The following is a 20,514-nucleotide window of genomic DNA, read 5'->3' as shown; positions in this document are numbered from 1 at the left end:
TGAGGTACGGAGAGATCCCGAGCCTGATGGGGAAGGCTGGGGAGGCAACAAAACTGATCTGCGGGCTTCGTGTTGCCTTTGGCACGTGAGCAGCCACTGAAGGCTCTGAGAGAGGAACTGGAGGAGCTCTTCAGCGCTTCCCTCTGCCGGGCTGTAGTTGTGCTCGGTCGGGGGCTGTGATACAAGCGGTGGTGAGGCGTCGCCGGAGATCCTCGTGCTGCTTCCTGCGTAAATGTGCTGAAACCCAACCTCGGGGACAGCTCAGGACCACGGTAGAGGAGACTTGAGGCTTGTCGCGTTGTGAACCCTTTCCAGGACTGCTCCCAGCTCAAAACCTGGAGCTTTGTGGCTGTGGGGGGCTGGTCGTGACCAGGCTGAGCACCCCGTCCTCCCCCTGCAGCAGGGTGCCGGAGCCCTCAGCCTGCCACTAAGCCCAGGTTCTTAGCTGTGGCCAGGGTTACCAGCTTTCTGCAGGGGACACCAGGCTCCAGAGGAAGGAAACGTAACTTGCGCAGGGTCCTCCAGCAGACCCGGAGGCGCCAGGGCACTCCCAGAACCACCGTGATTTCATTAAACTGCCCGCGGGGCTCGGCTGTCCCTGCTCCGGACCGCTCCAGAGCCCGGCACAATTGCATCAGCTCGGCCTCGCCGCGCAATTGCTGCTGGCTCGCCTCCAGCCTGCAGCCGCTCCGCCGCTCGCTGCTAAAACCGCACCAAGAGCGCACCACGAACGTCCTCGTCCCGCTGTGGGCGGCGGGGAGGCGAGGAAGGAGGACCCCCGAGCGCCTGCGCTGCCTGGGGCTGACTTGGGAAGCCCTCGGGTGAGGTCGACGGCGCCGCGTGGCTCCGGCTCCCCCACCTGCGCCAGGAGGAGGAGGAGGAGGAGGAGAGCGGCTTCAGCTCCGCTCCTCGAAGCAACAGCTGGGAAGAGGGAGGAGAAAATGTCTCAGGTGTAAATCGGCACTAAATCGGTGCTGGTTAAGAGGCCAGAAACTGCGAGGGGGGCTCTGCCGGTTGCTCGTGAGCAGCCAGCAGCTGGGCTGGAGGTGCTTTTCCTTCACAGACGCCTGATGAGCGCTGTTGACAGCGCGCCCGATGTTTGTACCGCCCTGCCCAGGCATGGGGCTGTCGTTTGCCTTCCCCGCTGTCGTCGTCTGCGTGCCGAAGGAGCGCTGGTGCCTGTCCTGATGGACCCCGAGCCCCAGCGCTCTCGCCTCTAGGCGTGGAGAACGTGGATGCAAGAGCTGAAATCTGAAATTTAAGCACTTCAAATTACAGGCGCTGAACCCCCCTGGTGCGGGTGATGGGTGCAGGGGAGGACTCGTTAATGCGGCGCACAGAAGCACCTCTGTAGGCGAGGAAATCTCAAGGCAGGGAATTTTAAGGGCTGTGGGGTTTAGCTTGCGACGGAGAGGGAGCCGAGCGGGACTGCTCGCGGGTGCTCGACCTGCCCGCAAGGAGCCGGGCGCAGCGCTGGGCTGGAGAGAGCCGAGGACAGCCGAGATTTCGCTGCCGACGTTTGGGCGACCAAAGCCCAAAATCCCCGACGGCTCCCGCGGTTACGAACGTTCCCGGAGGGGAAAAGGATCACGCCAGGGAGAGGCAGCTTGCCACCCATCGATCGGGCCACGAGCGAGGCGGCTCGGTCACTCGCTGCGCCGGGGTGACCTTGGCAGCGTGCGTGGCTCCTGCGAGGCTCCAGCCTCCTGCGAGGCTGCGCTCAGCACCCGCCTTCCCAGTGCCGGCCTCCTTCCTGCTGCTCCTGGATGCTGCCTGCGAAGCGGCAGGCTGCTGTCTCTGCAGGAGCTCCGGCACGGGGCTGATCCCTTGCCGCTGATCCGGGGCTGTTTGCAGCACAGCCTTGGGTTTCGTTTCGCCGCCACCTTCGCCTGCCGCTCTGGTTAAGCCTCTGCAGTGTGTGTGTGTGTGTGTGTGTGTGTGCGGGGAGGGAACGGCTTCTATTTTAATAGCTGTTCCTGGCAAAAAAAAAAAAAAAAAAAGATGCTTTTTTTTCTTTTTCCCTCCTCCTTCCAGCGGGCTGTCAGGGTGGGGAATACCCCTGGTCCGGCCTGGGTGGGAAGGGGCTGCCAGAACTCCAACGCCCACAGAAACCAGCGCATCCCATAAAGAGCCGCCGTGCCCCGGGGTGGCATTCCCGTCCTCTTGAGGGCAGCCACCAGGACCCACCTTGGGTTTTATCCCCTCGCGCCCAGCTTTTAGGCCCTGGCAAAGGAGAAACGCAGAGAAGCGGCTGGGAGGGCTGCTCCCCCGTCCCTGCTGCAGTGCGTGTCGCTCTGCTCATGCACGCGGAAGCCTCGGGGCTGAGCGCGAGCTCCCGGCTGCTGCACGGAGGGGAACGGGGACGCGGTGACAGCGCGGCACATGAGTCAGAGCTCGGTGGGACGCGGCGCCCCGAGGGAGCGGCGCTCACCCAGCGTTTCTGCTCGCCCGGCGCGGTTCGGGAGAGCCCCCGCTGCCAGAGCCACGCACGGCGGGGGCCTGGCTGGGCTGAAGACCCCCTCGGCTCAGCCCCATTTCTCCGTTACAGGATTATTCCCAACAGGGGCTCATTTGGTTTTGGGGATTTTACCAAACCCTTCCTCGTATCGGCCCTGGTGCGCAGACCCCAATCCCCTGCTCCCCACCCCCGTTTGCCTCTCCTGCAGAGCCCGGCCGGGCGCTCGTTCTGCCCCTCGCCGTGCTCGTTTTGGCCTCCAGCCTTGCGTGTACCCTGAGCTCCTCGGCCTCTCGTAGCAGGAGGACGGGCTCCCGCTGGGCGCTGGTCCCTGGCCCCGTACCCGGCGCTGCTGGGGGCTTCGGGGCTCGAGCCCTGGGCGCTGAGGCCTGCCCAGCTCATTGCACGGGGGGCACGAGGGAAGGGGCAGGGGGGAAACGGGCCTGGCACGGCTTTTTGGGGTCCTCCCAGCCCTGCTCACTCTGGAGACCCCCTCCTGGGCACCCCGAGCACTCTGTGCCCCGCGTCCCTCAGGAGGGAGCTGGGTTGTGGTGTTTGGGGGGGGGCTGGAGCTCTCCAGAGCTGATTTCCCCCCGGGGCAAATCCCTCACCCGGGTGGGTTTGGGCACCCCGCACCTCTGCCTGCCTCCCCCCCGCGCTCTTCCCAGCACCGTCGGGAGCGTTTGTGCTGCATCACGACGGGAGGGCCGCGTCCGGCCCGTCCAGGCGGACAAAATTTAATCGGAAGAAATCGAAATTTCCCCCCCCATCACCCCCCGAGGAGGACGTGACTCAGATTTGCCTGGCTGCCTTTCCTTCCACCGCGGCTGCGGTGGGAGGCAGGAGGTTGCCATCGAGGGTCCGAGCGCCTCGAAGCCGTCACGGCCGCGCCGCTGCGAGTCCCCGCGGTGAAACGGGGCGGGGGGGGGGGGGGCAGCTCCTCGCACCCCGTTACAGCCCCCCTTCACCTCCATCCCCTCGGAGCAGCCGCCAGCCGCCGGCTCCGGCACGGGAACCCCTCTCCCTCGGGAGCATCCCCGCCGGCGTGGAGCGTCGCCCTCCCTTCGGCTTGGCGTAAAAACGAAGGAGAGGGGAGAGCCCCCCCAGTCCCGCTGCCGTCCCCCCCCCCACCCCGCATCGCCGGTTGCTGTAGCACGGCTCCCCCCACCCCCCCGCCACCTCCCTTCCCCGGGCTCTTGCAATGGACTCTCCCAGCGCTCAGCGTGTGTGGCGGAGGCTGCGGCGCTAGCGCTGGTACCCGCGAGCTGTTTTCCTGCCACATCCCTGCCGGAGCATCCTCCCGCGGCTGGAGCGGAGCGCGGGGCTGAACCAGGTAAGGGGGAGAAAGGAACGGCTTTTGGGAAGGGGATCGCCCTCCTCCTCCTCTCCTCGCTGCTTCTAATGAGCATCCTCGGGGTTGCCGGCTGGCGGATGAGGGGTTCGGCTTTCCCTTTCCGATGGCTGTGGCCATTTTGTCCTGAAAAACCTCGCCTCTAGCTTCGGTTTGTCTTTTTTTTTTTTTTTTTTTTTTTAACGTGCGTGCTTGGTAGCCCCTCGTCATCCCTGCCGCGCTGCCGTATGGCCGGGCATCGCCGCCGGCGGGGATTTCGTTGCGGGGATGGAGATTTCTCCTGGGGGCACCGGCGGGTTTTGAGGGGGGGGGGGGGGGGGGAGCGCTTCAGCTCCCTGGGGGTGGGAAGGGGGGGGGTCGGCAATGACCTTGGGCCCTGTGGATTTCAAACTCCTCTCCCTTGTCGCCATGTTCTGGCTGTTCTGCAGAAAGGCCGGGGGCTGCGGGGGGGACCCGGACGTGGGAACCCCCGGGGGGGTCTCGGGGTGTGCAGCGAGGCAGGGCTGCGGCCATCGCTGGCTCCGATCGCGCACCTGGCAGGAGGAAAAGGCTCCGGAGCCCCCCAGCCTCGCTCGGGGCTGGCAGTGCTCGCTCGGGCTGATGCCACCGATGGGGTAGGGGGCCAGCAGCGCCTTTGTGCAGCCAGGAGAGCGTTTCTGCGCCCCCCCAATTTTGCCTACGGGGCTCCTGGCTACGGTGTGCGTGCCTTCTGGCTGCCTCGTGAGATCAAACCCCTCATCTTGAAAGCCTGCGCGGCGGCGGCTCGGCTGCTCGAGGCTCCCCGGCTCGTGCCGAGCGGCTCCTCCGGCGCGGAGCCGAGCAGTGACCTTGGTGCACGCAGGCGGCCCCGTCCTCCCCGCCGGGTGCTCGGCCTCCCTTCTGCTCCCCTCGCCCTTTGCCAGCTCCCTGACGGCGTAAACACGGCGCGGGCCGTGTCACCGTGCCGCACGGGGAGGCACCGCAGGGCAGCCCCGCGGGGGCAAAATGACCTTGGCGCTGCCAAGGCCACGGCTCGGCTCCTTCCAGCGGCTTCGGGAGCCCCCAGGATTTAACCCGAGGAGGGCAGCGGGGGCTCCCCGGGCTGGGTTTTTGCTCCCCACCAAGCCGGGGAGGAGAGGGCGGCGGGCGTACGAGGGAATTGACGCTGCCTGGAGGTCCCTGCCCGGCTTCATTCAGAAATCGGCTCGGGGGGGGGGGGGTGGCCGCGGCGTGCCGCAGCGCCGGCACCGCACCGTCCCCGGGTGCCTGCGCAGAGCCGGCGTGGGCGCCCACCCCGGGGGGAGCGCTGCTGACGGCCCCGTCTATTTTGGAAGGGCTAATTTTAGCTCCCCGCCGTGCCCTGTCCCCCCTCTCTCGGGGAGGGGGGTGCGGGGCGGGGGGGGGGGACAGACACGCGCTGACGGCTGCGTCCCTCTCCCCGCGGCTCAACTTCTGCGGTGCTGTCCGCGCGTGGCCGCTGCTGCCCGGCGGCTTTGTGCTGCCGGGGGTAAAAATAGGAATTTGGGGCGGGGGGGGGGGGGGTCGTGACGGGCCCCTCAGCAGGGCCAGCAGTGCCCGTACCCACTGGTGTCTGGGGGTCTGTCCCTGTCATGCGCTGGGCTGAGCTCTTGTGGGGTTGGGGGGGGGGTGGGTCTGGGGCGCCTGGCTCCCACCAGGATGGCAGCACGGGGATAGGGCTTTGGCCGAAGGCGCTGATGAAGCACAACCCGCAGCCAAATCCCTTCTGGAAGCCTCCCCGGGGAACGTGGCCTTGGGCACGTGGTCCCCGGCGCCACCTCTGCCACCGCGGCGAGCTTTGGGCACCTGGATCGGAGCTGGGGACCCCTCCCAGGGCCCCCCACCTGAAACCTCATTCGGCACCATGCCGGGGATTGCCAAACTGGGGCACCGATGCCAAGCACTGGGGCTGCCCTGGGTGGTTTTGGGGACCCCCGTGGACTTTGGGGGCTGGTTCCCCTTGTGGTCCCCGTGGGGCAGGTGGCGGCACAGGCTGCGTGGTGCCGGTGCCTCTCCGTCCTGCCCTTCCCGAGGGATCGGGATGGTTTCGGCACCTGGTGAGGGCCCGCTGGTGGCCTGGTTCTTGGCGGTGACTTGCAATCCTGGCTGAACCCGCCGGGGAAGCGCTGCCTGCGGCCTGGTGGCGGCGATGTCCCCGATGTCCCCCGGCCTCCTTGTCCCCTGTCCCTTGAGGGCGAGGTGGGATGTGGGTTGGGTGCCCCCCCCGGAGATGGGCAGGGATTTCCCAAGCCCTCGCTGGCACCGGGACCCTACCCCCTGGGGGGGCACCACGCGCCCTGCTGGGGCCCGCAGAGCCCCGGGGTCCCCGTCCCCAGGGTCCCCATCCCCAGGTCCCCGTCCCCATGTCCACATCCCCAGGTCCCTGTCCCCAGGGTCCTCTCCCCAGGTCCCCGTCCCCAGGGTCCCCCCCCCAGGTCCCCATCCCGTGACCCCCTCGCCCCATGGGTGCCATGAGCCGGGGGAGGGCAGGTGCGTGGCCACACCCCCTGAAGCTGATTGGCCGAACGGCTGGGCCGTGCCCCCTCCAGCCCCATTGATGCCGGTGGGGTGGCCACGCCCCCCGGAGCTGATTGGTTCCCGGCCCAGCCCCACCTGCCCGGCCCCATTGAGGAGGTGGCGCCGCCTTTTTTGTCAATGGGCTGCTGGGGACCAGCGGGAGGGATTCGGGGGGGTCCCATGGCCTGGGGACCCTGGGCTGTCAGTGGGTGCTTGGAGGGGCTGTGGGGCCCATCTGCTTCCTCCTCATCCCAATCGCTGCCAGGATCCCCCCTGTGGGGCCCGTCCCAATCAGGGATCCCCCATCCCCACCGGGGTCCCCTGTGGGGGGCCGTCGAGGCAGGGGAGAGGTGGCCCCGTTGGCTTTCGGCTCGCCCATTTTCCTGTGTGGGTCCATTCTCCCTCTCACCGCATCAAACCTACCTCCCGCGCACTGCGCTGCCTTCTCGCCCGCGTTTCTTTATTTTGTGATCCCGGCCCCGAGGTGCTGTGGAAATGAAGCTCGCGGGGTCCCGCAGACCCTAACGTGTGTCCCCCGCTGCTCCTGGGGGGGGCATCGCCTAACCGGGGCTGACCCTGGGGCCGCTGCCACAAGGCTGGGAGGTGCCAGTGCTTGGGGAGAAGAGACCGAGGCGAACAAGCCCCGTAGCCTGTGCTCAGCCACATTTTTGGGCGCTGGGGGATCCACCTTGGGTTCCAACGAGGTCAATGGGTGCGTAAATGCTACCGAAACGTAGGTGTCTGTGAGAGCTTCGCTCCTCCGAATGAGCGTGGAGAGGGGGCGCTCTGAGAGGTGGCATCCCGTGGATGTCCTGACATATTGCTGCTTCCCCACCCTGTGCCCTGCTGCGGGTTCCGGGCCCCAAGCTGGGCTCTCCTGGTCCCGCTCTCGCTGCGCCCAGGTCCCTGCAGCCTCGCCGTGGGGCAGAGGTGCCCCAAACCCTCCCGTCTCCATCCGAGCCAGGGGAAAAGTGCTGCAAATTGAGCTGTCCCCCCCTGGAGGGGACGTGCGGGGCTGTTCCCAACCTAACGCGGGCACCGCTTGTGTCTGGCCTCCCCAGGTCCGGGGCTCCCCCGCGCCCCCTCCCAGCCTTTGCCACGTGGATGGGTGGCGGCGCCGCCGCCCGGCCCCAAACACCCCACTGCCGACCACGGGCGTGAGGGCGCAGCCCTGACGCAGAACCCCCCCCTCAGTCCCGCACTGGTGTCTCAGCCCAGCCCACCGGCACCATGGATGAGAGCTTCCGAGACCGGACGGCGTTCATCCGGGGCGCCAAGGACATCGCCAAGGAGGTGAAGAAGCACGCGGCCAAGAAGGTGAGCAAGGGCATGGACCGCATGCAGGACGAGTACACCAAGCGCTCCTACACCCGCTTCGAGGAGGAGGAGGACGACGAAGACTACCCGCCGCAGGACGGCTACTACCGGGGGGGCGAGGGGGCCAACGAGGAGGAGGGGGCCTCCAGCGATGCCACCGAGGGCCACGATGAGGAGGACGAGATCTACGAGGGCGAGTACCAGGGCATCCCCCGGCACGACTCGATGAAAGCCGGGGAGCGGCTGGGGGCCGAGGCGGCCGCGGGCGCCTTCGACGACACCGAGGGGCAGCGGCGGAAGGACAAGGAGGAGCTGGCGCAGCAGTACGAGCTGATCCTGCAGGAGTGCGGCCACGGCCGCTTCCAGTGGACCCTCTACTTCGTCCTGGGACTGGCCCTCATGGCCGACGGCGTGGAGGTCTTCGTGGTGGGCTTCGTGCTGCCCAGCGCCGAGAAGGACATGTGCCTCTCCGACTCCAACAAGGGCATGCTGGGTGAGCCTGGGGCGGGGGGCTTGGGGGAGAGAGACGGGGGGACGGGAGCAGGGAGGGGACGTGGGGGGACGTGGGGTTTGGGGGAGGTGAGGAGGTAAGGGGACAGGGAGGGACACTGGGATATGGGGGACATGGGCAGGTAGGGGGACACGGAGGGGGAGAGGGGGTATGGGGGACGTGAACAGAGAGGGGGACATGGGGTTTGGGGCACATGGGATATGGGGGATGTGAGCAGATAAGGGGACATTGGGGGACACGGGGATATGGGGGACATGAGCAGGTAGAGGGACACGGGGAGAGGGGGCATGGGGAACATGAGCAGAGAGGGGGACGGGTTACTGGGGATGTGGGCTATGGGGGACATGAGCAGACAGGGGGACATGGGGTTTGGGGGACATGAGAAGGTAGGGGGGCGTGGAGAGGCACGTGGGATATGGGGGACATGGAGGGGGACATGGGTTATGGGGGACACGAGCAGATAAGGGGACATGGAGGGACACCTGAGATGGGGGGATGTGAGCAGGTCGGGGTCATGGAGGGCTATGGGGGCACACGAGCAGATGGGGGAGGGGGAAGGACACGAGGTTATGGGGGGGACACGAGCAGACAGGGGACATGGAGGAACACCGTGGGGACGTGGAGAGGCAGAGGGGACATGGGGGACATCTGCAGGTGGGGGATGTGGGGGGACGTGGCACATAGGGGACACGGGGGCAGGGAGGAGAACGGGAGCAGGGGGAGGGATATGGAAGGGCAGGGAGAGAGACGGGGATGGGGGGGGATTTGGGGGGATTTGGGGCACATAGGAGATGTGAGAGGCTGTGGGGTGGATGGGGCCCAGGAAGTGCGTGTCCTTCCCCCTGAAGGACAAGCGGGACTCGGGGAGGGGGGGGACACGGGAGATACGAAGGGTACAGGGGACACGGTGGGGACGCGAAGATAAGGGGGGAGATGGCAGGGCAGGGGGAGACGTGGGTACGTGGGGGACAGAGGGCAATGTGGGGGGGGCACAGGAGATTTGGGGACACGGGGGGGGGGCACAGGAGCCCTCTGGGCATCCAGCTCCCTCCATCCTCCTCCTCCCAGTCCCACACTGGTCCCAGCTGGGAAAATGGAGGGGGGGGCGGGGGGCAGCAGCCAGGTGGGGGCGAGTGTCGCTGTGCAGCCGGGCAGTGCCTCGTGGCCCCCCCCAGCCCCCGGCTTATCTCCCTGCCCCTGCTTGGGGCTGATAAGGAGACGCTGAGCGCTCTGGGGGGGCTGCAGGCGGCTGCGTTGGCCGCACTGCGGCGCGCCCCCCCCCCTCCCCCCCCCCCCATGGTGCCCGATGCAGCCCAAATTCCGAGTGTTATTGTGTGCCCCCCCCCCCCGCCCAGACCTGGCAAACTCAGGGCAGGAGGAGGAGGGGGGGGGCTGGACGCAGACAGTGGGGGGGGGGGGGGGGGTCTCTGGGTTGATGCTGGGGGGGATCTCTGCCCCGTGCATCCCCTCAGCACCCCAGGACCCCCCAGTACTGAGTCCTTGTCCCAAGCACCGCCAGTGCTGGGGGCCCCTCGGTGTGTGGGGCTGACACTGCTGTCCCCCCCCCCCATCCCCGTCCCCCCCCCCCCCCCAGGGCTCATCGTGTACCTGGGCATGATGGTGGGCGCCTTCCTGTGGGGCGGGCTGGCCGACCGCCTGGGCCGACGGCAGTGCCTCCTCATCTCCCTCTCCGTCAACAGCGTCTTCGCCTTCTTCTCCTCCTTCGTCCAAGGCTACGGCACCTTCCTCTTCTGCAGGCTGCTCTCGGGCGTGGGGTAAGGGGGCACGGCGCCGTGGGGGGGGGGGGGGGGGGGGGGGGGGCTGCCGGGGGGGCTGCGCTCCCTCGCGAGGCCGAACCCCCCCCCCCCTCAGCCTCCCCTGATGCCGCTCTGCCTCCGTCCCCAGCATCGGCGGCTCCATCCCCATCGTCTTCTCCTACTTCTCCGAGTTCCTGGCGCAGGAGAAGCGCGGGGAGCACCTGAGCTGGCTCTGCATGTTCTGGATGATCGGGGGCATCTACGCCTCCGCCATGGCCTGGGCCATCATCCCCCACTACGGTAAGGGCACCGGCGCTCGCCGCGCTCGCCGCGAGGCTTGCCGGGGCTCGGCGCCACCTCCATGCCCCCCGTCCCGTCCCGTCCCCGCAGGCTGGAGCTTCCAGATGGGCTCCGCGTACCAGTTCCACAGCTGGAGGGTCTTCGTCCTGGTCTGCGCCTTCCCCTCCGTCTTCGCCATCGGGGCTCTCACCACCATGCCCGAGAGCCCCCGCTTCTTCCTGGAGGTGACTGGAGCTGGGGAGGGGGCGCTGGGGCTGGGGGTGCCGGCAGGGTCCCCCCCGAATGGGTGCCGGGGATGGGGGGGGGCGGACCGGGGCAGGATTGGTCCCAGGGTGAGCCCGGGCTCTGTGTTGCAGAACGGCAAACACGACGAGGCCTGGATGGTGCTGAAGCAGGTCCACGACACCAACATGAGGGCCAAGGGCCACCCCGAGAGGGTCTTTTCGGTAAGGGCCCCCCTGCCCCGTACCCACCCCCTCACCCACCAGCTGCCACCTCCAGGAAAAGCAGCCCCCGGAGGGGGGGGCAGCCCCGCGTCAGCGGGTGGGGAAACTGAGGCACGAGGTGGGGACGGGGCTCACCCGCGAGCTGGGATCATGGCCAAGGCCACCGTGCCCAGACCGTCCCCCGCACCCGCAGGTCACCCACATCAAGACCATCAAGCGGGAGGACGAACTCATCGAGATCCAGTCGGACACCGGCACGTGGTACCGGCGCTGGCTCGTCCGATTCCTCAACCTCTCGCAGCAGGTGGGGCCGGATCCTGCGCCGGGGGGTGGCCCTGGTCCCCTGTGGTGTCCCCTCGTCACCTCCCCTCCCGTCCCCGTAGGTTTGGAGCAACTTCCAGCAGTGCTTCGCGCCCGAGTACCGCCGCATCACGCTGATGATGATGGCCGTGTGGTTCACCATGTCCTTCAGGTGGGGCTGGGGCACGGGGAGGGGGGCTGGGTCACCCCTGGGGTGGGAAAGGGGGGTGGCACCCATGGGTGGGGGCACCTGGTGGCATGGGGATGGTGGCACGGGGCTGGGGATGGTGGCATGTGGACAGGGATGGTGGCATGGGCATGGGGATCATGGCACAGGGGTGGGGATGGTGGCACAGGGATGGAGGTGGTGGCACAGGGATGGAGACGGTGGCACAGGGACGGGGATGGTGGCATGGGGACAAGGATGGTGGCACGGGGACGGGGATGGTGACATGGGCATGGGGATGGTGGCAGGGGGCGGGGATGGTGGCACGGGGACGGGGACGGTGATATGGGGCTGGTGGCATGGGGCCAGGGCTGGTGGCATGGGAACAGGGCTGGGTTCGTGGCGGCCAGGTTCAGTCCCTCTCGCCCCGCAGCTACTACGGGCTGACGGTGTGGTTCCCGGACATGATAAAGCACCTGCAGAACATCGAGTACGCCTCGCGCACCAAGCTCTTCACCCGCGAGAAGGTCCGGCACTTCACCTTCAACTTCACCCTGGAGAACCAGATCCACCAGGGCGGGGAGTACTTCAACGACAAGTGCGTGGCCGGCGGGGACGGGGGAGCCGGGGCGGGGGCTCGGTGGACGGCAGCGAGCCCTTTACCCCCTCCCCTTTTGCCCCTCCCCAGGTTCATCGGCCTGAAGATGAAGTCGGTGACGTTCGAGGACTCGCTGTTCGAGGAGTGCTACTTCGAGGACATCACCTCCAGCAACACCTTCTTCAAGAACTGCACCTTCATCTCCACCGTCTTCTACAACACCGGTAGGAGGGGGACGGGGTGATATAGCCACCCCCCACCCACCTCGATGCTCGCCACCCCCCCCCCCCCAACAGCCCCTCTGGGTCCCCGCAGATCTCTTCGAGTACAAGTTCATCAACAGCCGGGTGGTGAACAGCACCTTCCTGCACAACAAGGAGGGCTGCCAGCTGGACTTCAGCGACGACAACAACGCCTACATGATCTACTTCGTCAGCTTCCTGGGCACCCTGGCCGTGCTCCCCGGCAACATCGTCTCGGCCCTGCTCATGGACAAGATCGGCCGCCTCCGCATGCTGGGTGGGCACCCCCCCCCCCCCCCCCCACCACCACCCCTCCGCCTCGGTGTCTCGGTGTCCTGGGGGTCCTGGTGGGCGGCAGGTTGGCCGTGAGCCAGCGTGGTGGCCAACAAGGCCAACGGGATCTTGGCGGGCATTAAAAGGAGCGTGGCCAGCAGGTCAAGGGAGGTGATCCTCCCCCTCTGCTCTGCCCTGGTCAGGCCTCACCTGGAGGTACTGTGTCCAGCTGTGGGCTCCGTGGCACAAAAACGACAGGGATCTCCTGGAAAGAGGCCAGCGGAGGGCCACAAAGATGATACCGGGCCTGGAGCATCTCCCCTGGGAGGAGAGGCTGAGAGACCTGAGTCTGGTCAGCCTTGGGAAGAGAAGACTGAGAGGGGACCTCATCGATGTGTATAAATACCGGAGGTGTGGGAGGCAGAGGGATTTGGCCAACCTCTTTTCAGTGGTCTGTGGGGACAGGACAAGGGGCAGTGGCCACAAAATGGAGCCCAGGAAGTTCCGCACCAACTTCTTCGTGGTGAGGGTGACGGAGCACCGGGACAGGCTGCCCAGGGAGGTTGTGGGGTCTCCTTCTCTGGAGATATTCGAGGCCCGTCTGGACGCCTCCCTGGACAGCCTGCTGTAGGGAACCTGCTTTGGCGGGGGGGTTGGACCCCGTGGTCTCTGGAGGTCCCTTCCAACCCCTACAATTCGGTGATTCTGTGACTCTCCCCCACCGGGGGGGGGGGGGGGGATGCGCGAGGTGCCCCCGGCCCTGACGCTGTTCCCCCCCCGCAGCCGGCTCCAGCGTGATGTCCTGCGTGAGCTGCTTCTTCCTCTCCTTCGGCAACAGCGAGTCGGCGATGATCGCGCTGCTCTGCCTCTTCGGTGGCGTCAGCATCGCCTCCTGGAACGCCCTCGACGTGCTCACCGTGGAGCTCTACCCCTCCGACAAGAGGTGCGGGGTGCTGGGCGCAAGGTGCTGGGGTGCTGGGCTGCGGGACGTGGGGTGCCAGGGGTGAGATTTAGGGTCCAGGTGCAAGGATTTGGGTCCAGGTATGAGGTTTTTGGGTGTCAGGTGCGAAGATTTGGGTGCCGGGTATGAGGTTTTTGGGTGCTGGGTACAAGGTTTTTGGGTGCTGGGTGCAAGGTTTTGGGTCCAGGTGCAAGGTTTTGGGTGTCGGATACGAGGTTTTTCAGGTCCAGGTGCGAGGTTTTGGGTGCCAGGTATGAGGTTTTTGGGTGCTGGGTATGAAGTTTTTGGGTGTCAGGTGCGAAGATTTGGGTGCCGGGTACGAGGTTTTTGGGTACTGGGTACAAGGTTTTTGGGTGCTGGGTACAAGGTTTTTGGGTGCTGGGTGCAAGGTTTTGTGTCCAGGTGCGAGGTTTTGGGTGTCGGATACGAGGTTTTTCAGGTCCAGGTGCGAGGTTTTGGGTGCCAGGTATGAGGTTTTTGGGTCCAGTTTGCGAGGTTTTTGGGGTCCAGGTGCAAACTTTTGGGCGCAGGGCGCAAGGGGCCAAAACCCTTGGGGTTGTGCTGGATGGGGACCCCCCCCCCCAATTAACTCCCCCCCCCCCCCCCCCCGTTTCCCCGCAGGACGACGGCGTTCGGCTTCCTCAACGCCCTGTGCAAGCTGGCGGCCGTGCTGGGCATCAGCATCTTCACCTCCTTCGTGGGCATCACGAAAGCTGTGCCCATCCTCCTGGCCTCCACCGCCCTGGCCCTCGGCAGCTCCCTCGCCTTGAAATTGCCGGAGACCCGCGGGCAAGTGTTGCAGTGAGGGGGGGGGGGGGCACACGGGGAGAGGACCCCCCCCCCCCCAACCCCCCCCCAGCCCTATATCGCCCCCCCCCCCCATCCCGGCTCCCCTCCTTGCCCCCTCTCCGGGGGGGGGCTTAGTCTCGTTAGACACTGTGAAACGTCTTCTTGGAGCATTTGGGATTTTTTTTCTTTCATTTGCACTTGCCCCCCCCCCCCCAACCCCAACACCTTTTCCTGCCCCCCCCCAAAAAAAATCCAAGCCCGTTCCCCCCCCCCCCTCCATTTCTTTTCTCGGTGTCACCCCGTCTGTGCAAAGCTGCTCGCTCGGCGGGGGCCGTGGGGGGGGGCGAGGGCAGGGGGTCGGGGTCACCCCGGCCTCGTGGGGCTGGGGGAGAGGCCCCCGTGCCCCCCCCCCCCAAATCCCTGCTGGGCTGGGGAGAGAGGAGGAAGAGGAGGAGGAGGAAGGCTCGGCCCTCGGCTCTGCTGCGGGGCTGGGGGGGGGGGGGGGGGGGAGCGCCGTGACTCAGTTTCCCCCCATGGCTGAGGCTGGGAATATTGGGGAGCTCAGCACCTTGGGGTGCTCAGCCCCTTGGGGTGCATGGCACATTGGGGTGCTCAACATTTAGGGTGCTCAGCACCTCGGGGTGCTCAACACCTCGGGGTGAACGGCACGTGAGGGTGCTCAGCCCGTTGGGGTGCTCAGCCCCTCGGGGGGGTGCACAGCGTGTTGGGGTGCTCAGCCCCTCGGGGCGCACGGCGTTTTAGGGTGCACACCACCTTAAAGCACACGATTCTTTGGGGTGCACGGCGCTTTGGGGTGCACGGCGCCTTGGGGTGCGCAGTGCTTCAGCGTGCCCCGCTCTTTTTGGGGTGCAGAGCCCCATTTCGGGGTGCAGAGCCCTGCACTTTGGGGTGCAGAGCCCCATTTTGGGGTGCAGAGCCCTGCACTTTGGGGTGCAGAGCCCCATTTTGGGATCCAGAGCCCAATTTTGGGGTGCAGAGCCCCGCGCTGAGCCCAGCACCCGGGGTGCCCAGCACCTCGCACCTCCCGGCGCAGCAAAGCCCCCCCGGACCCCCCCCCTTGTCCAATTTGGGGTGCCGGTGATGAATCTGGGGTCTGCGCCCCCGCAGCCCCGGCCCCATTCCTGGGGGGGGGGGGGGTGGATTTGCAGGGGGAAGATGGACAAACGTGGCCCCCCCAGCGATGCAATTCCCCCCACCCCTCGGTGTAGGAGGGGGGCACGGCTGCATTTTGGGGTGCGGGATGTGTGGCTGCAGCGTGGGGGGGGGGGTCACCTGCACCCCCCCAACCTGCTGCTTCCTTTTTTTCCTACGTTTTTTTTTTTTTTTTTTTTCAAATTTTCCTTCCTTAGGCTTTTAAAAGGGAACGGTGGGGGGCGGGGGGCATTTAAAAGGGGGGGAGGGCCGTTCCCGCCCCCCCCCCCAAAAAAAACCCCCGTCTCCCCCAGCCCAGAGCACAAGCCCCCAGCCCAGCAGTTCGCAAAGCACAACGGCGGCGCCCAAAAAAGCGGGACCCCCAAAAATTGAGGGGTGGGGGGGTGCCGGGGCTGTGCCCCCCCCCCCCCCCCCCCCACCGTGGGCACCCCGGGAGGCTCAGCCTCCCCCCCCCCAAGGACCAGAGGCTGAGGTCTATGCAAAAAGCACTTGGGAGGCCCCCCCGGCGGCCCCCCCAGCGGGCCCCCGCCCCTCTGAGCAAGCGAGCGGCGCGTGCTTCATCTCGTCCGAGTGCCGTCCTCCTCCTCCTCTTCCTCATCTTCCTCCTCCTGCTCTTCCTCCTCCTCCTCTTCCTCCCCGTCCTCCTTCGGTGTAGCTGGTCTTTTTTCCGAGCACATCCATAGTTCTGTCCGTACGCAGTCGTGCCGTGCTGTAGTTTTTAGATGTTTGTAAAGAATTAAAAAAAAAAAAACAAAAAACCACACGACGAAAAGCACGCGAACGACAAAAAAAAAAGGGAAAATCCCCCCCCCCCCCACGACGACCCCCCCCGCGCCGTGTTACCCCAATAACACCCAGCTGTGCTCTCGGAGCCGCTTCGGATGAGGAGCCAGGAGCTGTTTATTTTTGGGGTCGGGGTGGGAGGCGGGACGCGATGCGGTGGGGGGGGGGGGGCGGACGCATGGGGGCGGGGGGCCCAAAGAGGTGAACGCCTTGAAGACGACATCGAGAAAATCCCCCAAATCCCCCAAATTTCCCCCAGATTTGGGAGCGGTTCGACGGGAAGGAGCAGCGACGGCTGGGGGCCGGGCTGGGGGTGGGGGTCACCCCAAAAGCCGTGCCCCCAAACCCACACCTCAGCCATACCCTAAAAACGGGCCAAAAAAACCAAACAAACAAAAAAAAAACAACACCTAAAATGGCCAAAATACCCCCAAAAACGCGCCGGGGCGCAGCATCACGCCGAAGTAGCGTCTACGGCGGCCCCGCGCCGCTCGTGCTTGGACCCCCCCAGGCAAGGGGGCCGGGGGGGGACGCGGGGGTCGGCTTCCCACTGCTCGGGGGTCCTGGCGACGATGGCGAGGGCGTGCAGGGGGCCGGCGAGCTCGGCGCTGAGCGCGGCGTGGACCAGGCGGTGCCGCTGCAGGGGGCTCAGCCCGGCGAAGCGCCCGCTCACCACCACCACGGCGAAATGGGTTTCGGCTCCGGGGGGGCCGCCGTGCCGGGGGCTCTCGTCCAGGACCTGCAGGTGGCTGGGTTGCAGGGCCGCATCCAGCTTGGCGCGGATGGCGCTGGCCAGCGGGCGCTCGGCCATGGCCGACAGGGCCCGGCCCGCGGCGGTCAGGGGGGGGACGCGGCATCCGGGGGTGGGGGTGGGGGGTCTGCAAGAGAGAAATGGGGAGGGGGGGGGGGTTAGAAGGAGGGGGGGGGGGTCTGAGGGTCCCGACCCTATAATTAGGGGAGGTAGGGAGGGGGGATATGGGGTTGGGGATATGGGGGTGGGGGGGGTTGGGGGGGCTCTGGAGGGTCAGAGCCTAGGAATGGGGGGGTAGGAAGGGGAGATATAGGGTTGGGGAGGGGGAAGTTGGGGATGGGGAGGTTCGGGGGGGCTCTGTAGGATCAGACCCTATAAGTGGAGGGGGCAGGGAGGGGGGATATAGGGTTGGGGATATGGGGATGGGGGGGTGGGGGGGCTCTGTCGGATCAGAGCCTATAAATGGGGGACAGGAAGGGGGGTGCGGGGTTTTGTGGGGGGGGGTTGGGGATGGGGAGGTTTGGGGGGCGTTCTGCAGGTCCAGACCCTATAATTGGGGGGGGGGCAGGGAGGGGGGATATAGGGTTGGGGATATGGGGATGGGGAGGCCTGGGGGGGCTCTGTCAGATCAGAGCCTATAAATGGGGGGGCAGGAAGGGGGGGATGAGGGGTTGTGGGGGGGCAATGCAGAGTTTTGGGGGGGCTCTGCAGGAGCAGACCCTATAAATGGGGGTGGCAGGAAAGGGGAGCGGGGGGGGGAGATAAGGAGTTTTGGGGGGGCTCTGTAGGATCAGACCCTAGAAACGGGGGTGGTAGAAGGGGGGGGGGGGGCGAGGGTTTTAAATGGGGGGCAGGAAGGGGGGATGCGGGGTTGCGCGGGGAGTTATGGGGGGTTTTGGGGGGGCCCTGCAGGACCAGACCCCGTTTATGGGGGACTGAAGGGGGGGGACACGGGGTCGTAGGGGGGGCGCTTGGGCACGGTGAGGGTTTTTTGGGGGGGGGGGGGCCTTTTAGAATCAGCCCCAATGACGAGGGCGGCAGCAAGGGGCGCTGGGGGGGTTCTCTGGCTTCTTTTGGGGGGGTCTCTGGCTTTTCGGGGCTCCCCCCCACCCCCGCGTGCAGCGCAGGGGGTCCCACGCCCGCCCCCCCGCCCCCTCACCGAGCTCCGCTCCGGCTGCGCTCCGCCGCTGGGCACGATGGGAAATGGAGTCCCCCCGCCCCCCTCCGCCCCGTCACGTGCCCCCGGCGGAACTACAGCTCCCAGAAGGCCTTGCGGCCCCCCCTCCCCGGGAGTCCGCGGAGGGGGCAGGGGACACGGGGGGCACCCACGGGTGCTGGCGGCCCCACGGGGGGGGTGGGGGGGGCTGATACCCGGGGGGGGGGGGGGGCCCGAGGGGGGTGGGGACGGGGAGGTGACACCTGGGGTGCGGGAGACTGGGGGGGGTGGGACACGGGGGGGCGGGACACGAGTGGGGTGGGGACACGAGTGGGGTGGGGACAGGGGGGTGACACCAAGGGAGTGGGACACAGGGGGGTGGGGCACGAGTGGGATGGGGACAAGAGTGGGGTGGGACACGGGGGTGGGGTGGGACATGGGGTGTTGGGACACGAGTGGGGTGGGGATGGGGGGGTGACACCAGGGTGGTGGGACACGAGTGGGGTGGGGACACGAGTGGGGTGTGACACCAGAGGGAGCGTGACATGAGTAGGGTGGGACACTGGGGGGACGGGACATGGGGGGGGTGTGACCCCAGTGGGGTGTGACCCCCCCAGTGGGATTTGACGCCTGTGGGATGTGACCCCGGGGGGGTGCCACGCCGGCAGGACGTCACGCCATTGACCCCGGTCACCGCCACCCCCGGCCTTCCTGCCTGGCCTTCCCCAGCGCGGTGGCCATAAATCTGGGCCCGGTGGCCCTAAATCGTGGCCTGGTGGCCATAAATCAGGGCCCGGTGGCCCTAAATCGCGGCCCGGTGGCCATAAATCAGGGCCCGGCCCACCCTGCTGCCGGCTCCGACCCGCCGCTGGCGCCCCGAGCCGCAGAGGCCGTCCGGTGTCCCCTCCGGTGTCCCCTGGCTGCCACCACGCCCTCGTGCCAGGAAATTTGTTGTTTTCCTTCTTTTTTGGTGGCGCTGACCCCGTCCGCCCAGCACCGCTGTCCCCGCCACGTGCCCCCGCTGCTGTCAGGAGCTAAAATCTCGTGAATTTTACCCAAAAGACAGCCGGGGTGGGGGGGGATTTATGATGCCGGTGCCCCCCTGACCCCCAACCCCGGCACCCCCCGGCCCTGGCCCCTTCCCCACCCACCCCTGGGGTCCGTACCCAGCCCCCCCAGCCCGGTCCCGGTGCCCTCTCCCCCCTGGGACCCCCCCCGCCCCTCCTGGGGTCGCCCCCGCCCCTCAACCCAGCGCCCGCCCAAGCCCCGCCCCCTCCCAGAGGCCCCGCCCCCTGTGCTCTGGGCCGCGCCCCCCCTCCCGCATCGCCCCGCCCCCTCGGCGCTGATTGGCTCCGCCGCGCCGGCTCTCCGAGGACGGGAGGGGGAGCGGGCTGGTGCAGGCCCCGCCCCCTGTGCCCTTATATGGAGCGGCACGGGGTGGCGCCCGCGGGAACGGCGGCGGGGCGCGGGCTGGGGGCGGCGTCACGTGACCCGCACCGGGTTGGGGAGGGGGCGCGCACCCACGCGTGTCCGTGCTCTCCCGTGGGGTCGCGCACGCCCCCTGCCCACTCCGTGCGCTCGCTGTACACCCCCCCCGTGGCACACCCCGACCCCCCTCCCCACCCCGCTGCCCTCCCCACGCGTGCCACGCACCCACGCGAGCACATTTCCTCCCCCCGACCCCCCCCCCCCCCCCAACTTTCACGCCGTTACCGGGGGGGCTCCGGGCACCCAGCGCCGTGCCCACGTGTGGGCTGCCCGCGGACACGCGCACAGGGAGCCGCCCAGCGCCCGGCAACGCGTGCACACGGCCGGACAGACAGACAGACAGACAGACACACAGACAGCCCCCCCACGCCCCCCCCCCTCCCACGCAGCCCCCTCCCCGTCCCGCCCCGTCCCGCCCCGTGGGGCGGTGACCGGCCTGGGGGCAGCCCGGGGCGGCAGCGGCGAGGGGCAGCGACCGCCGCTCCGGGCCCCCCCCGGGTCCGTCTCCCCCCCCCCCCCCCCCCTTTAACGGGGGGGAGCCGGGACCCCCCCCCCTTCCACCCCCCCCCCCGGGGAGCCGCCCCCCCCTCCCCCCCCCGGAGCCGGGACCCCCCCCCCCCTCCTCCTCCCCTCCGCCGCCCGCCCCCCCCCCCGCGGACCCTCCCGGGCAGCCCCCGCTCGGCGGCGGGGAGGGGAAGGAACTTTTCTCTTTCTCCTCCTCCTCCTCCGCCAGTCCTTCCCCATCCCTCCATCCCCGCCGCACTCCGTCCCCTCCTTCCCGTCCTCTCCCGGCTCGCTCCGCCGCTTTCCCCGGGCCTCCTCCCCCCCACCCCAGGTCCCTTTACCGGGGTGCGGGGCTCCGCCGCCCCCCCCCCCCCCCCCCCCGCAGTCCCGGGGCTCCTTCCCCATCCCGGGCGCTCCCGGCTCCGGGGCTCCTTTCCCCATCCCTGCATCCCGGTCCCCTCCTCTCCATCCCGGTCCCCCCCTCTCCATCCCGGTCCCCTCCTCTCCATCCCGGTCCCCCCCTCTTATTCCGGGGCTCCCTACCATTTCGGAGCCCCCCTCTCCATCCCAGTTCCCCTACTCCATCCCGGTTCCCCCCCTCTCCACCCCGGTGCCCCCCTCTCCACCCCGGTGCCCCCCTCTCCATCCCGGTTCCCCCCCTCTCCACCCCGGTGCCCCC

At 67.8% G+C, this 20,514-nt stretch overlaps 2 protein-coding genes and 1 long non-coding RNA gene across 4 annotated transcripts; 2 read left to right on the top strand and 1 right to left on the bottom strand.

The window, feature by feature from the left end:
- Window positions 1-673: 673 nt before the first annotated feature.
- On the top strand, window positions 674-2,007 carry LOC121060829. The gene is made up of 2 exons (XR_005814935.1): window positions 674-950; window positions 1,064-2,007. It is a non-coding gene; the product is annotated as an uncharacterized LOC121060829 (long non-coding RNA).
- A 1,611-nt stretch (window positions 2,008-3,618) lies between these two features.
- Window positions 3,619-14,057, top strand: SV2A (synaptic vesicle glycoprotein 2A). Of its 2 annotated transcripts, none has more exons than XM_040538910.1 (13): window positions 3,619-3,788; window positions 7,534-8,130; window positions 9,743-9,923; window positions 10,054-10,205; window positions 10,296-10,429; window positions 10,562-10,651; window positions 10,845-10,955; window positions 11,035-11,123; window positions 11,551-11,715; window positions 11,806-11,939; window positions 12,031-12,234; window positions 13,014-13,173; window positions 13,813-14,057. In XM_040538910.1, the coding sequence occupies exons 2-13, from the start codon at window positions 7,551-7,553 to the stop codon at window positions 13,994-13,996; spliced, it is 2,184 nt and encodes a 727-aa protein (XP_040394844.1). In that variant the 5' UTR covers window positions 3,619-3,788; window positions 7,534-7,550; the 3' UTR covers window positions 13,997-14,057. The 2 variants fall into 2 exon arrangements, with proteins under 2 accessions (XP_040394844.1, XP_040394843.1); XM_040538909.1 differs by having other exon boundaries at window positions 3,626-3,788; window positions 7,382-8,130.
- Window positions 14,058-15,356: 1,299 nt separating this feature from the next.
- On the bottom strand, window positions 15,357-17,967 carry BOLA1 (bolA family member 1). The gene is made up of 2 exons (XM_040538955.1): window positions 17,847-17,967; window positions 15,357-16,814 (listed from the first exon to the last, which is right to left on the bottom strand). The coding sequence occupies exon 2, from the start codon at window positions 16,745-16,747 to the stop codon at window positions 16,391-16,393; it is 357 nt and encodes a 118-aa protein (XP_040394889.1). The 5' UTR covers window positions 16,748-16,814; window positions 17,847-17,967; the 3' UTR covers window positions 15,357-16,390.
- Between the last annotated feature and the right edge of the window lie 2,547 nt (window positions 17,968-20,514).

The sequence above is a fragment of the Cygnus olor genome, chromosome 28 (genome assembly GCF_009769625.2).
Source record: "Cygnus olor isolate bCygOlo1 chromosome 28, bCygOlo1.pri.v2, whole genome shotgun sequence".
Lineage (NCBI taxonomy): Eukaryota > Metazoa > Chordata > Aves > Anseriformes > Anatidae > Cygnus > Cygnus olor.
The sequence above is the reverse complement of the archived record's forward strand: the minus strand, read 5'-3'. Positions and strand labels throughout refer to the sequence as shown.